This window comes from Bubalus kerabau, chromosome 23 (genome assembly GCF_029407905.1).
Source record: "Bubalus kerabau isolate K-KA32 ecotype Philippines breed swamp buffalo chromosome 23, PCC_UOA_SB_1v2, whole genome shotgun sequence".
NCBI lineage: Eukaryota > Metazoa > Chordata > Mammalia > Artiodactyla > Bovidae > Bubalus > Bubalus kerabau.
Window position 1 is genome coordinate 17,712,041 of NC_073646.1, and position 14,417 is coordinate 17,726,457.

The following is a 14,417-nucleotide window of genomic DNA, read 5'->3' on the forward strand; positions in this document are numbered from 1 at the left end:
CTACAGCTGCAGAAAGCCAAGCAATTATGGAAAACAGACCAGGTGCCTTGGAACTCGCTCTCAGAGAGGGGTCTGGGAGGCCTCCAAGCAGACAGCGGGATGGGGAGGGAGGCAGAACAGGAAGGCAAATGCTTGCCAGTCCAGACTGCACAAGAGATCCACGTGGGGAGCGCTGAAAGATACACCCACCCCATCCAAGATACAGGTGCTCCAGCTGATGTAGTTGCTCCGGGCCTGGGCATCAAGATATTTTTAAGACCCCACGTAATACTAACGTACAGATGGGGTTAGAAAATCTAATGATGTGCAGAGGTTAGGATCACTGCTGCAGAGTTTGATTCTTTCAACACAGACAGAAAGATGGTCACTCACCCTAAAGCACTTCCTGGGTCTCTATGTATCTGCTCCCCAAAGTGTGGTCTGCAGACCTCAGCATCTGCATCACTTGGGCGCTGTCAGAAATGCAGAATCCCAGGCCCCACCCCAGATGGAGTCAGAATCTGCATTTTAACAAACCCCTGGTAGATGCCTGTGCATGTGAAAGTTTGAGGCACCAAGTTTTCTAGTTTTAACTACAGACGCTGAGAGTTGGTAAAAGCTAGGAGTGTCAGTCATTGCCTGGTTTCCCTTCCCGGGTGCTGTGCAGCTGCTCAGAGCTGGTTATCACTGAAGGCTCCCTTTCTAAGCCTATGTACAGGTCAATTCCTGTAGCAGCTGCCTTGAGAAACTCTAGCAGGTTTGGGGGGTCAGCAGGGCACGGGTCTTCCCTGCTGACCCCTGGCAGGCCGTGAGCACCAGGCTGAAGTGTGAAGTCAGGCTCGGTTTCTCCTCCAGCCCTGCCTGACCTTGCCTCCCTCCCTACACCCTACAGTTCCCAGCCCCCACGTTGCCTCCTCTCACTCCCCAGACTGGCTCGGGCACTCTGCAATAGGCCCTGCTCTCCGCCTCATAACCCTCAGACCAATTCACAATGAGTTTGTACTGCTGTGGCATTTGATTAATGTCCCTCTGCTAGAAGTAAGCTCCGTGAGAACATGTGTCATGAACGTCTGGTGGTCTACTGAGTAAGGAGCATCTAGCAGCAGAGGATGAGATGGTTGGATGGCATCACCGACTCAGTGGACATGAATTTGAGCAAACTCCGGGAGATAGTGAAAGGCAGGGAAGCCTGGCATGCTGCAGTCCCTGGGGTCAGAGAGTCAGACATGATATACCGACTGAACAGCAACAGCACACAGAATTTGCTCAAAAAGAGTCTTTCAGTGGGGACTGATGCCTAGTTGGCTCCTGGCCCAGGGAGCTGGACCCTGCCTGCCCCCAGCTCTGGCATCAGAGGCCACCTGTAGGCAGTGGTGCCTACTCCTGCTGCCCCCAGGTGCAGGGAACCTTTTCTTAGCTAACTGCTTCTTGACTACAGTCACCAGATGAGGTCGAGCTTTGAATGCTTTTCAGAAGGCCAGGCCAGAGGATCAGGACATGAACTTCAGTTACTTCTAATCTAGCAAGCACCCCAAAACTTCACCTCCAAGCAGACATACGGCCTTCTTCTGACACCAGGAAGGAGAGTGACTAGAAGAGAAAATACCCAACCCAGGTAAGTCTACAAAATAAGTGCTTCCTTCCCTTTTTGAGCTTTCCACAGAATCTCAGAGTCCAAACTGATAAAGTGGCTAGAACAAAGTATTTATTTATATATAATAACCCATCTTCTTTCAGAAGCTTTAAGATGGCATCTAGCTGCATAAATTTGGTGTCTGTCTAGTAGTAATAATAGTAGCCAATACTTAAGGAGCACTTTCTCTGAGCCGAGCACCATTCTAAGCCTTCATATGTATTAATTCATTTTGGGCTTGACCACAATCTACTGAAGTCAGGACCACTGTCCCCATTTTACAGATGAGGAAGCTGAGGCAAAGAGAAGCTGAGAAGAGTGCCAAGATCACAGAGTGAACCCTGGGAATCTTGCTCAAGGATCTGGCCCCTAACCACTGTTCTAAACCCCTTAGAGAGGACAGTCTGTGAGGCTCTGGCCTCAGCCTCCAGGAACTACTAGGAAACCCTGGGGTTCTATGGAGCTTAAGCTGCATTTCTTATCTTCTTGCTTTTTAAAATTGTGGTAAAATGCATGTAACATAAAATTTACCATTTTAACCACTTTAAGGTATGCGTGCACGCACAGTTGTTTCAGTCAAGTCTGACTCTTTGCAACCCTATGGATTGCAGCCCAGCAGCCTCCTCCATCCATGGGATTCTGCAGGCAAGAATACTGGAGTGGGTTGCCATGCCCTCCTCCAGGGGCTCTTCCCGACCCAGGGATTGAACTCGCGTCTCCTACATCTCCTGCACTGCTGGCGGACTTTTCACTGCTGAGCCATCCAGGAAGCCCCAAGGTACACAGTGGCATTAAGACAATCCACATGGTGCAGCCATCACCACCATCCATCTCCAGAATCTTTACATGCTCCCAAACTAAAATTCTCTACCCATTAAACACTAACTTTCCATTCTCCCCTCCCCTCCACCCCTGATAACCTATGCTGCTTTCTGTCTCTTATCAGTTTGATTACTCTAAGTACTTCATATAAGGGGAATGATACAGTATTTGTCCTTTTGTATCTGGCTTATTACTTAGCAATGGCACCCCACTCCAGTACTCTTGCCTGGAAAATCCCATGGATGGAGGAGCCTGGTAGGCTGCAGTCCATGGCGTTGCTAAGAGTCGGACACGACTGAGCGACTTCACTTTCACTTTCACTATTACTTAGCATAATGTCCTCTAGGCTCACTCATGTTGGAGCATGTATCAGTTTCCCTTCTTTTAAGGCTGAGCAACATGCCACTGTATGTATACACCACATTCTGTTCATCCATTTATGCACCCATCAGTGGACACTTAGGTTGGCCACTCCTCAACTCCCACCCCTCCTCCTCTGCTCTTTTTAGCTGTTGTGAATAAGGCTGCTATGAACACGAGTGTGCAAATGTCTTGAATTCTGCTTTCAATTCTTTTGGGCATATACTCAGAAGCAGAAATGCTGGATCATATGGCAATTCTATTTTTAATTTTTCAAAGAGCTGTTATCAAGCTACATTTCTTTTTTTCTTTCCTTTCTTTTTAGCTCCTACTTCCAATAACAGCCCAGTAACCTCAGTGGCCAACTCCATTTTACTTTCTAGAAGGTCTCTGGAACACACGCTGCTGTCTCAGGAATCAAAAAGCCATTTCCCCTCTCTTTTCTTTTAAACTTCAGCTGCAAAAATTACCTGATTGAAAACTGCTGAAGAACCTCATCCCACACAGGAACGAACTGCTCAGAAAGTCCAGCCCACCGGCTAATTACAGGCTTTTACCAGGATTCTCCACAAACGCTTAAATTGCAGATCAACCTTCCCTTTGTTAGGAAGTGTTTGGAAACATGCTAATGGGCTGGGTTTCAGATCCTTAGCCTGGAGGTGACAGCTCTTTCCCCAGCGGATAAATAAAGCAAGTTAGAACCTCATGGATTCGAATTCCGGAGAGTCACAGTTTTGCTGAGATAGCTCCCAGCTCAAATCCACATTTCTCTATTATTCCAGCTGGTGGTCTTTCTGCAAATGCCACCCCAGAGGGGATTTTCACTCAAAACTGTGGTTCGGAACCCTGACTGAGCATTAGAAATATCTAGGGTGCTTTAAAATACAGATATTTCTAAAGAGCCCAGGACCCCAGCTAACCTAGCTGAACCAGAGTCTCTGTGGTGGGATCTGGCCACTGGCAGCAGGTGAAAACTCCCATCTGATTCCAAAGCGCAGCCAGGCTTGAGACTCCCTCGCTTAGGGGGACACAGAAGTCTGCAATCCTTCCTACCCTACAAAGAATATTTTCAATGGGCTTTTAACCTGAAAAACCTGAGCTAAGGCCTTTAAAGGAGAGAAGTGGGTTTTCCACGAATGGAGAGTACAGGCCTTGTCTGATGGCCACAGACGAGAACAGCCCCCTGGAGCTGGGGGTGGAGGGTGTCAAAGCAGGGATGTAGGGTATGGCTGGGGTGGGGGATGGGAGTGCCGCTATGGTTTTGAGACTTCGGCCGTATGGGCTTCACATATGGGATTTAAAGTGGCTCAAAAAATAAATAGACTCAAGTCAATGTATGGCAAAACCAATACAATATTGTAAAGTAAAATAAATAAATAAATAAACAGAAGAATAAATAAATAAATAAATAAACTCAGAACTGTATGCAATTATTTTCTGTCCTCCGGGGAGGGTCCTGCAGAGTTCCTCTCACAGGCTCTGATGCTCTGTCACACACTTCCATCCCTGCTCCTTGGCTTTTTATCCTAGTCTGCCACATGATGGTATATGATGTAGTTATTAAAAATAAGGACTTAGATCCATCCATATCTGCATTGACCTGGAGGGACTGAACACACTGTTCCTGAAACAGGAGCAAGTTTCAGAATGACATCCACAGAATGGTCCAGAAACTTTCACAAGAGAGCAGAGATTGCTAAATACACAGTTTTGGAATTAATGAATAACTCTTTAAAAGAACTGACTCTTCCATATGTGGATGACATTTGCGTGAACAAGGAGAAAAGTGTGGAGTGGGACACACCAGGTGGTGACTTCAGGGAGAAGGGCCTGGAAGGAGGTGAGGAAGAGAGTATGATTTCCTGAGGGCTGAGGGCTTGATCTGCGCTTGACACAGTGCTTAGCAGTGATTACGAATGGATCTCTTTTAATCTAGGTAATAGTCCTTTGAGGTCTCCTTGTATGGTTTCCCTGTTTTACAGATAAGAGAACTGAAACACACAGATCTTGCCCAAGGCCACAAAGGACCCAAGCTATGCAGTGCACCCCTCTGTTCTTCTGATTCTCCATTCATACACTTCCTTCAGTTGTATCACTCACAACGATGTGATATTTTGGTCATAAAATTTTAAGTAAAATATAAAAGTGTCAGGACTTTCCACATGGGCTCTCACAATGCCCCATTCCCCCAATCCCTTCCTGATCTAAACATGCAATAGGTCCTTTATTCTCAGGAGGGAGGGAGGAGTCGTATTCCATGCTTGGATCCAGTCTTGGTTCAATATGGCTCCCACTGCCTGCTCGCCACCTTTAAGGAGTCGATGGAATCCCTGTCTTCTGTCTTGACCTGAAACACTGTGGAGAGCGAGGTCCCAGTTTGTTGGTAACTCAATCTGGACAGAAGCCATCACAGGTTCTATCAGAAATCATTACCTCTGCTAGGGCAGGCGGCCCTGATTGGATGCAGACTCTCGGGGTGACAGGTCTTGACAAACCCCAGACCAGCCTGCCTGGAGGGGTCTTGGAGCATGGAATATCTGCAGTCTTGTGGATGAGAGGCAATAAGGTTGTTCAGTGGAAGGACTGCATGCAAGGATTTTTCAGTTACGGCCTGCTTTCTCGGGAGACCTGTAAGCCAAGGATTCTAGACTGGATCTAAACAGATGATGGTTTCCAATTAGTCTGGAGCAAGACTCCTCAAAATATGAGGTCAGATCCCTAATGCCCTCATGACCTTGGTGCTTGAGGAAATGCAGAGCCCTTGATCTTAGGAGCTAGCAAGACCAGAGCTTGAATCCTGTCTACCAGCTGGAGCTCCTGGGTCGATTGCTCATGTTTTAAGCCTCAGCTGCTTGCCCTGTAAATTGATGAGGATGATGATGACTTGACAGGGTGGACTATGATGAATATTAGCAATGATACAGGTGAAGTCTGTGAAAAGGACACAGGAATTAGTAACCATTACTTCTATTAAATCTATGTTGTGGTGGTGGATGAGGGCAGCTTCTAAATGGCTTCAGTGATCCTTACCTCCCAGTATCCACACCCTTGTATAATCCCCGCCTCTTGAATGTGAGCTGGACCTAGTGAGTTGCTTCTAATGAGTGGAATATGGCAAAAGTGATAGGTTGTCACTTCCAAGACTAGGTTACAAAAGGACTATAGCTTCCCTCTTGCCCATCCTCTCTTACCCCTTCATTTGCCCACTTTAAGCCAGTTGCCATATTGTAAGTTGCGCTATGAAGCAGACCATGTGGTAAGTAACTGGGCAAGGTCACTGGCCAACATCCAGGAAGGACCTGAGGCCCCAAGCCAACATTCTGCAAGGAACTGAATCCTGCCAACAACTATGTGAAGAAGATTGAAAACAGATCCCCACCCGATCTTCAGGTGAGCCTTCAGATGAGACTGAAGCCCAAGCCAATACCTTAACGGCAGCCCTGTCAGAGAACCTCAGCCAGAAGCACCGAGCAAAGCTATGCCTGGATTCTTGACCCACAGCAAATATGAGATAATAAATATTGATTGTTTTAAACCACTAAAGTTTGGGGTGATTTTGCAGCAATAGATAACCAATACATCCTGGAAACAGTAGATTAAATTATACTTTGGAAACAATAGATTCAGCCAGAGTGTGGCACCTGAAGTCTTTACTTAAATGCCATGTCCTCTGGGAAGCCTTTCAAAATCCTCCTCTCTGAGTTAGGTGATCATATTTTCTTATGTTTCCCTACTAGACCATAAGCTACTTGAATCATCATATCATCAAAGCTCTCATAGTACTTAGGATTATCTCAAAGTCATAAGTCACTTCATCTTCACAACAAACCTATGAAACAAGTACTATTATTGCCCACATTTTGTAGATGACAGAAACTGAAGCTCAGAGAGGCTAAGTAACTTGCCTAAGACTTTAGTAATTATGTGGAAGTGCCAGGAAATCTGGCTTCAAAATTCACATTTGCAATGATTATACTTTGTGGTTCTATAAATCTTTTCCAAATTCACAAATGGTGAGTTCAAACCCAGGCAGCTAAACACCAGACATGAAGTTCTTAAATATCACCCTCTCGAGATCACCTTCTATCCCTAGGACAATACGTTGAATATGTCTCACCTGTAGTTCTCAATGTCTGGAACACTACCTACCTGTAAACACTAGGCTGGCATTTTCCAGTTCTTCTTGGGGAACTTTGAAGCTGAAGGATTCATTGTAAAAGGGATCAATTGTGCCTCTTAAGAAGGATGTCTTCTTTGTTTTCACAAGCTTGAGTCCATGTACCAGCTGAATTTTCACAAATGGGTCTGAGAATAGAGTGTTGGAGATCATGAAACCCAATCCATCCATTTACCTAACTTTCCAACCATTTGACCCAGTGACCTACCCATTCTTTCATCTTTCATCAGTCCATCCATTCCAGGTTTCCACTCCTTCTTTCATTCATCCATTTCCCCATCTATCCACATATTTTTTTCTTTTTCCCACCCACCTTCTTCTCTGCTCACCCTTTTCTCTCTTTCTCTAGACATGCAAGATTTACTGAGCTCCCCGCATGTGTCAGGCATTGTGTTCATTTTACAGATGAAGAAACTGAGAACTCAAATAGGAAATGATTTGCATTAAGATAAGGCTAGTGAAAGAATAGCTAGATCCAGAGCCTGTCCTAGTTTTTCTGCCCTTAGAAGCCCATCATCATGTCAGTGAGCCCAAAGCCCATACAGGGGAAAATAGAGATGGCAGAATTATAACTATTATTCTTAGATCACTTTACAGCTTACAAAGAAATTCATGTACATTATCTAATTTTATGTTTGTCTAAACAACCCAATGAGATAAATGCTGTTATCTCAATTTTTCAGATGGAGAATTGAGGTTTATAGAGGTTAAGTAACTTCCCCAAGGCCACATCATTTATAAGAAGTAGAACTAGGATTTGATTCCAGGCAGTTTTACTCAGGAGCCCTTAATCATCCTATCATACTGACTCTCCCACTATGGTGAATCTGAAACTCTCCAGCTTTAATACCATTCCCTCCACTGGCCCCTTCAAAATCTGTTTTTAATATGTGGTTTTTGAGAATACAAGTTGTCTTCTAAATTCAGCTGTCACTTTATGGCAAAAGTAATTTATTTTAGCTATTGCACTTAGAAAAGACTATATTTCCACCACTGAGCTGAAGAGATCCCAGCAACCATGACTGCTTTCATAATATCCTTTGCTGTCCTGGGAAAGCTACATAAGGAGGGAATGTAATCTGTTCTATTTCATTAAAAGTCACGTTCAAATTGGTGTGTTATAGACACTTGAAATACAGCAGTGTTTTCGGAGCTGGCATTTATAAAGACGTATGCTACATTTGAAATGAGCTAGAAAAAGAACCTCAGAGGGTGTCCACTGGTCTCACGGACTAGAAAGCATCGTCAGTGCTCACTACCGCCACCTGGAGCATGGTGTCTCCACTGCAGGCATAGCATCTGGAAAGAGAACGTGGCTCTCTCATGAACCACTCTTTGCAACCCCATGGACTATGCAGTCCATGGAATGAATTCTCCAGGCCGGAATACTGGAGTGGGTAGCCTTTCCCTTCTCCAGGGAATCTTCCTGACCCAGGAATCGAACCAGGGTCTGCTGCATTGCAGGCAGATTCTTTATCAGCTGAGCTACCAGGGAAGCATAGCATCTGGACAGGCAAGTAACTTCCTCCAGGCTGCATGTGTACAAGGAGGATCTAGATTTCAATAGTTATCACACCTGGTCTTGATCAAACCCCCACTTCAAATGGAATGGTATCATTTACCTGCCTCATCCCAAATGATCAGACATCTGATCATTTATTTTATCTTTTGAACTAACAGACTAGATCTGGATACTATTTTATCCTCAGAAGGTCCTATTAATTAACAGCATCCAGGATGCAGAAAAAGAAAATCAGGTCCCTTGTGTCAAACAAACATAGACGCCTTGTTAAAGCAATGGCAGAAGGAGGGGCCACACTGTACCTGAACCTTGGCTCACATCTGTCTGAAGAAGTTGCTTGGCTCGAATGACGTCAACATTCAGCCTCCCAGCACTCGGGAGATAATTCAGTGACAGAAGCAGCTCCCCGAGTTCTACCTCATTCTGTGGAGAAAGGATATAATCAGGAAGTTGCATTTTTCTTGTATTTCTTTTGCACCTCTCATGCAGGAAATTGATTCCAGCAGCTCACAAATGGACTTCTATGGGTGGATCAGCTGACAGAAGGTACCTCTTTTTCTGAGTTATTTTAGCCTCTTTCCCCAATTATTTTCTTCCATCCATCTCAGAAAGTTTGTTCTGCTTTTAGAATATTTAAGAGCAGCAACAACATAGTAAGAACAAAAGCATCAATAATGATAATAAATAAATGCCACATGCCAAGTACTGTGCTGAGTACTTTACATGAAATTATTAGTTCAATCTTCACATTTAACAGAAGAGGAAACTGAGGCTTGGAGGAGACAGAGGCTCAGAAACATGTCCCAGGCCACAGAGCTAGAGAGTGGTAGTTCTGACACTTGGACCTAGGGAGGCTGATTCCAGACTCTCTGGCCACTGTGCTATTCTGCCTCCCAGCAGGATACCGGGGAGGCAGACCACCCTGCAGGGAAACCATCCTGCAGGTTCTCATACTGTTTTGAAGTAATTCCCAGACATTACATTATTTATCTGTAACATTTTAGCAGGTTGAGAAATCTGTTCTCAACCTGCAGGCTGAGCCCACAAAAAGCCTGTGCTTCTAGCCTCACCACAGCAAGCTCGGACTGTGACGTCACTTGTTGAAGATTATCTGTTCCTTTGCTGTTAATACAACCAAATTGTGGGAAGCTGTGGGAAGTTCACATACGCACCCAGTGCACGACTCCATCCTTCCAACAGTACCAAGAAACAAGAGGCCCCCACTTCTTTATCCCTGTAAACATTTTTTTAATTGTAGAGAATTTCAAATACAAGTTAAATAGTCTAGTTTAATTAATCTCCATATACCTATCACCCAATTATACCAATTATCAACACGTTGCAACATGTTTCATCTTGTCTTAGTCCGTACAGGTTGCTATAATAACAAAATACCACAGACTGGGGAGCTTATAAACAACAGGAATTTCTCTCTCACAGTTCTGGACACTGGTAGATCAGAGTACCTGCATGGTTGGGTGAGGGCCCTCTTCAGGGTGGCAGACTCCTTAGCAGAGGGCTGGGAAGCTCTCTGGAGTTTTAATAAGGGCACTAATTCCATTAATGGGGGGCTCCACCTTCATGACCTAATCACTTCCCAAAGGCTGAGCATTCTAACACCGTTACATTTCATGTTAGTATTCCAACATGTGAACTTCCCAGGGGGTGGGGGGAGTGGACCACGACATTCAGACCATAGCACATCTATACACTTACTTGTAAAAAACTTTAGCTGCATATTTTAAACCAAGTCCTAGACATGATGCTATTTTACCTATGTATCTTTTAGAGTGCTTTTCTGATAAGGACATTAAAACAAATATTTTGGACTTCCATGGTGATTTAGTGGTTGAGAATCTGCCTGCTCATGCAGGGGACACGGGTTCGATCCCTAGTCCGGGAGGAGTCCACATGCTGCAGAGCAACTAAGCCCAAGCACCACAACTACTGAAGCCTGCACCCTAGAGCCTGGGCTCTGCAACAAAAGACATCACAATGAAAAGCCCGTGCACCGCAATGAAGAGTAGCCCCCGTTTGTCTAAACTAGAGAAAGCCCACGAGCAGCAACGAGGACCCAGCACAGCCAGAAATAAATAAATAAAAACCCAAGTATTTTTAGTATGGGAAATCTCCAATCACATTTAAAAGAAAACAGAAGCGTATAAGGGGCTTCCTCATAGCACCATCACTCAACTTCAACAATTCCATCACATGGCCAATCTTGATTCACCTAAACCCTCATCCAACTCCTTATCTTATTCTGAAGTAATTCCCAAACATCATATTATTTTATCTGTAATATTCTAGCATGTATCTCTCAATGATGAGATTGATGTATCTGTCTATCCATCCATCCATTCTTTGTCCACCCACACACTCGCCCACCCCTAATCTCTATCTCTTTTGGTGTCAGTCACTTGAACAAGTCAATACCAAGTGGCAGCTCTAGAACAATGCTTGGAACATCAGATCAGATCAGATCAGATCAGTCGCTCAGTCGTGTCCGACTCTTTGCGACCCCATGAATCACAGCACGCCAGGCCTCCCTGTCCATCACCAACTCCCGGAGTTCACTGAGACTCACGTCCATCGAGTCAGTGATGCCATCCAGCCATCTCATCCTCTGTCGTCCCCTTCTGCTCCTGCCCCCAATCCCTCCCAGCGTCAGAGTCTTTTCCAATGAGTCAACTCTTCACATCTGGTCGCCAAAGTACTGGAGTTTCAGCTTTAGCATCATTCCTTCCAAAGAAATCCCAGGGCTGATCTCCTGCAGATACTCAATAAATATTTGTTGACTGGATGAAAAGTCAAACCAAAATATTTCTGAACCCACTGAGTTAGTCACCAAACATGAAACAACCTTGGAAATCAACTCAGAGGATGCTGACTGGCAGCCTGTAGATATGTTTTGTTTGGTTCACATCATGTTTAAACAGATAATTTGGAGAAGGCAATGGCAACCCACTCCAGTACTCTTGCCTGGAAGATCCCATGGATGGAGGAGCCTGGTAGGCTGCAGTCCTTGGGGTCGCGAAGAGTCGGACACGACTGAGCGACTTCACTTTCACTTTCCACTTTCATGCATTGGAGAAGGAAATGGCAACCCAGTCCAGCGTTCTTGCCTGGAGGATTCCAGGGATGGGGGAGCCTGGTGGGCTGCCATCTATGGGGTCGCACAGAGTCAGACACGACTGAAGCGACTTAGCAGCAGCAGCAAACAGATAATTACTTGCTAACATTTATAAAATTCAAGAATCAAGATTTTTCACACACAAAAAAGCCTAGATTTCTAGCCTTTCTTGAAAAACAGGATGGTCTGGCAAGGCTGAGCCCACATCCCCACCTGGCAACATCTGGGCACAATGCAGTGCCCTCCAGACGGGATCTGTCTCCTCATGTCACAAGGTTCCCACATGTCTTCCTTCACCCTTGACATTCTTGCTGTCCAGCTCTGGGCACACAAGCTTGCAGATTTTTCAAGAAAGAAATGGCCAACTCAGTGTCTTGAGTAATCAGAGACGTTCAGAGCACTTTACACATTTGCTAAGGGTTTCCTTCTTGTTCTCGAAGGCCTGGAATACATGTTTGTTCCCAGGCAAGGAGTGCTGTGCATTATGCTGGTGCCCAGGCCAGGGAGATGCCATTTGAAAGTCCTGTGGGTTTGGTTTCTCCCAGGTTTGTAAGTCAGAGTGATGCCTTCCCTGCTTCTAAAATGAGCAAGCATCTCATCTCATAATGCAACTGTATACACAGGGATCAGGATTTGTAATTCAGTCAGCTGAGCTGCATAAACAGGTTCAACCAGATTCAACCAATCTAGTCATCGAGGGTAGTTTAGAGATGGGCTCAACTGAGGAACAATTTAGGATGGCAAGAAATTAGCCTATATACACAGACCAGTGGTTCTCAACTGGGGACAGTTTTGTCCCCAGGACACGTTTGCCAATGTCTGAAGTCATCTTGGGTTGTCACAGGTACGGTGGGGGATGCTCCTGGTACCCCTCCCTTTGTAGAATACCCATATCTAGTGGACAGCCACCGCCCCAAACAAAGAATGACCCAACCTCAAATGGCAACAGTGCTGAGGTTGAGAAACGCTGGGTACACAAGAGAAAGGGAGCCAGCAGTCTCCTTTGCATTAACAAAAAGAGAGTAAATATTCTTTCACCCAACAGTTCCATCTCCAGCAACCTACCCTACAGACATCATCACACAAAATGTGTCAGGATGTGAGCACACAAGGGTAGTGAGTACTTATTACGGCTTCCATTGATTGCCTGTGGGCCTACTATGTGCCTGGGCTGGAATGAGATATGATGCCTGCGTCATGGAATATACATTCTAGAAGTGGAGATAGTACACTAAAAAAAAAGTCATGAATGAGGTGATTTCAGATAATGCTGAGTACTAGGAAGAAAACTCCAGCAGGGCAAGGGAGATGCAGGCCTTTCTGGGGAAGATAGAGATAGTCTATATCTTGATTGTGGTAGTTGCTTCGCAGGTCCACTTGCCCCCAAATCAATACACTATATACTTAAAACGTATGTGTTTACGGCATATGGGCTTCCCTGGTGGCTCAGACGGTAAAGAATCTGCCTGCAATGCAGGAGGCTGGGGTTCAGTCCCTGGGTTAGAAAGATTCCCTGGAGAAGGAAATGGCAACCCATTCTAGTATTCTAGCCTGGAGAATTGCATGGACAGAGGAGCCTGGTGGGCTACAGTCCATGGTGCCACAAAGAACTGGACACAACTGAGTGACTAACACTTCCACTTTTCATTTATTGTATATAAATTATACCTCAGTAAAGTAGGGGGCAGAAATCTAAAGCCAGCACGCAGAGCAGAATATTAGCCCTTGTCAAGTCTGGGAGATGGGCATGTGGGTATTGTTGTATTGTTTTCTGTTAGAAATATTTCATTTAAAAACACAAATAAAAATAAACAGTAAAAAAGAAAGCAAGAAAATCAGGCAGAGATGGTGACTGACGGGGCACACACGGGGGCTGCCACATCAGCCAGGGTGTTGGTGGGCAAGGCCTCTCTGTGAAGGGAGATTGTTCAGTTCAGTTCAGTCGCTCAGTCATGTCCAATTCTTTGCGACCCCATGAACCACAGCACTCCAGGCCTCCCTGTCCATCACCAACTCCCAGAGTTTACCCAAACTCATGTCCATTGAGTCGGTGATGCCATCCAACCATCTCATCCTCTGTCCTCCCCTTCTCTTGCCCTCAATCTTTCCGAGCATCAGGGTCTTTTTAAATGAGTCAACTCTTCGCATCAGGTGGCTAAAGTATTGGAGTTTCAGCTTCAACATCAGTCCTTCCAATGAAAACCCAGGACAGATCTCCTTTACAATGGACTGGTTGGATCTCCTTGCAGTCCAAGGGACTCTCAAAAGTCTTCTCCAACATCACAGTTCAAAAGCATCGATTCTTCTGCACTCAGCTTTCTTTCTAGTTCAACTCTCACAGTCATACATGACTACTGGAAAAACCATAGCCTTGACTAGATGGATCTTTGTTGACAAAGTAATGTCTCTGCTTTTTAATATGCTGTCTAGGTTGGTCATAACTTTCCTTTCAAGCAGTAAGCGTCTTTTAATTTCATGGCTGAAGTCACCATCTGCAGTGATTTTGGAGCCCAAGAAAATAAAGTCAGCCACTCTTTCGACTGAGGGGAGATTGGAGGCATGTTAAGTGCGGAGGGGGACACGCCAGGCAGAGAGAAGAACAAGTGAAAAGAGGGAGGAACAAAGCCAGTGGGTTTGAGGGTGAGAGGAGGTGGATTCTGGAAGGGTCCACGGAGCCAGAGAAAGCTGCCCCGTGGCTGACCCAGTGGGAGCCTGCTCACGGCCCAGCTGCCAGTGCAAAGAGACGGATGAAAAGAGAAGGACCCAAGGCCAGTTCCCAGCCCTCAGCTCCTAA

At 45.3% G+C, this 14,417-nt stretch overlaps 1 protein-coding gene across 3 annotated transcripts in view; it reads right to left on the reverse strand.

The window, feature by feature from the left end:
• SYT17 (synaptotagmin 17) overlaps window positions 1–14,417 on the reverse strand; it is an 87,296-nt gene that overhangs the window by 26,901 nt on the left and 45,978 nt on the right. For all 3 annotated transcript variants that reach the window (XM_055561181.1, XM_055561179.1, XM_055561180.1), the window contains exons 6-7: window positions 8,796–8,916; window positions 6,944–7,099 (exon numbers count right to left, since the gene is read on the reverse strand). In XM_055561181.1, the coding sequence (XP_055417156.1) occupies window positions 6,944–7,099; window positions 8,796–8,916 (277 nt within the window). The remainder of the gene's footprint in view (window positions 1–6,943; window positions 7,100–8,795; window positions 8,917–14,417) is intronic.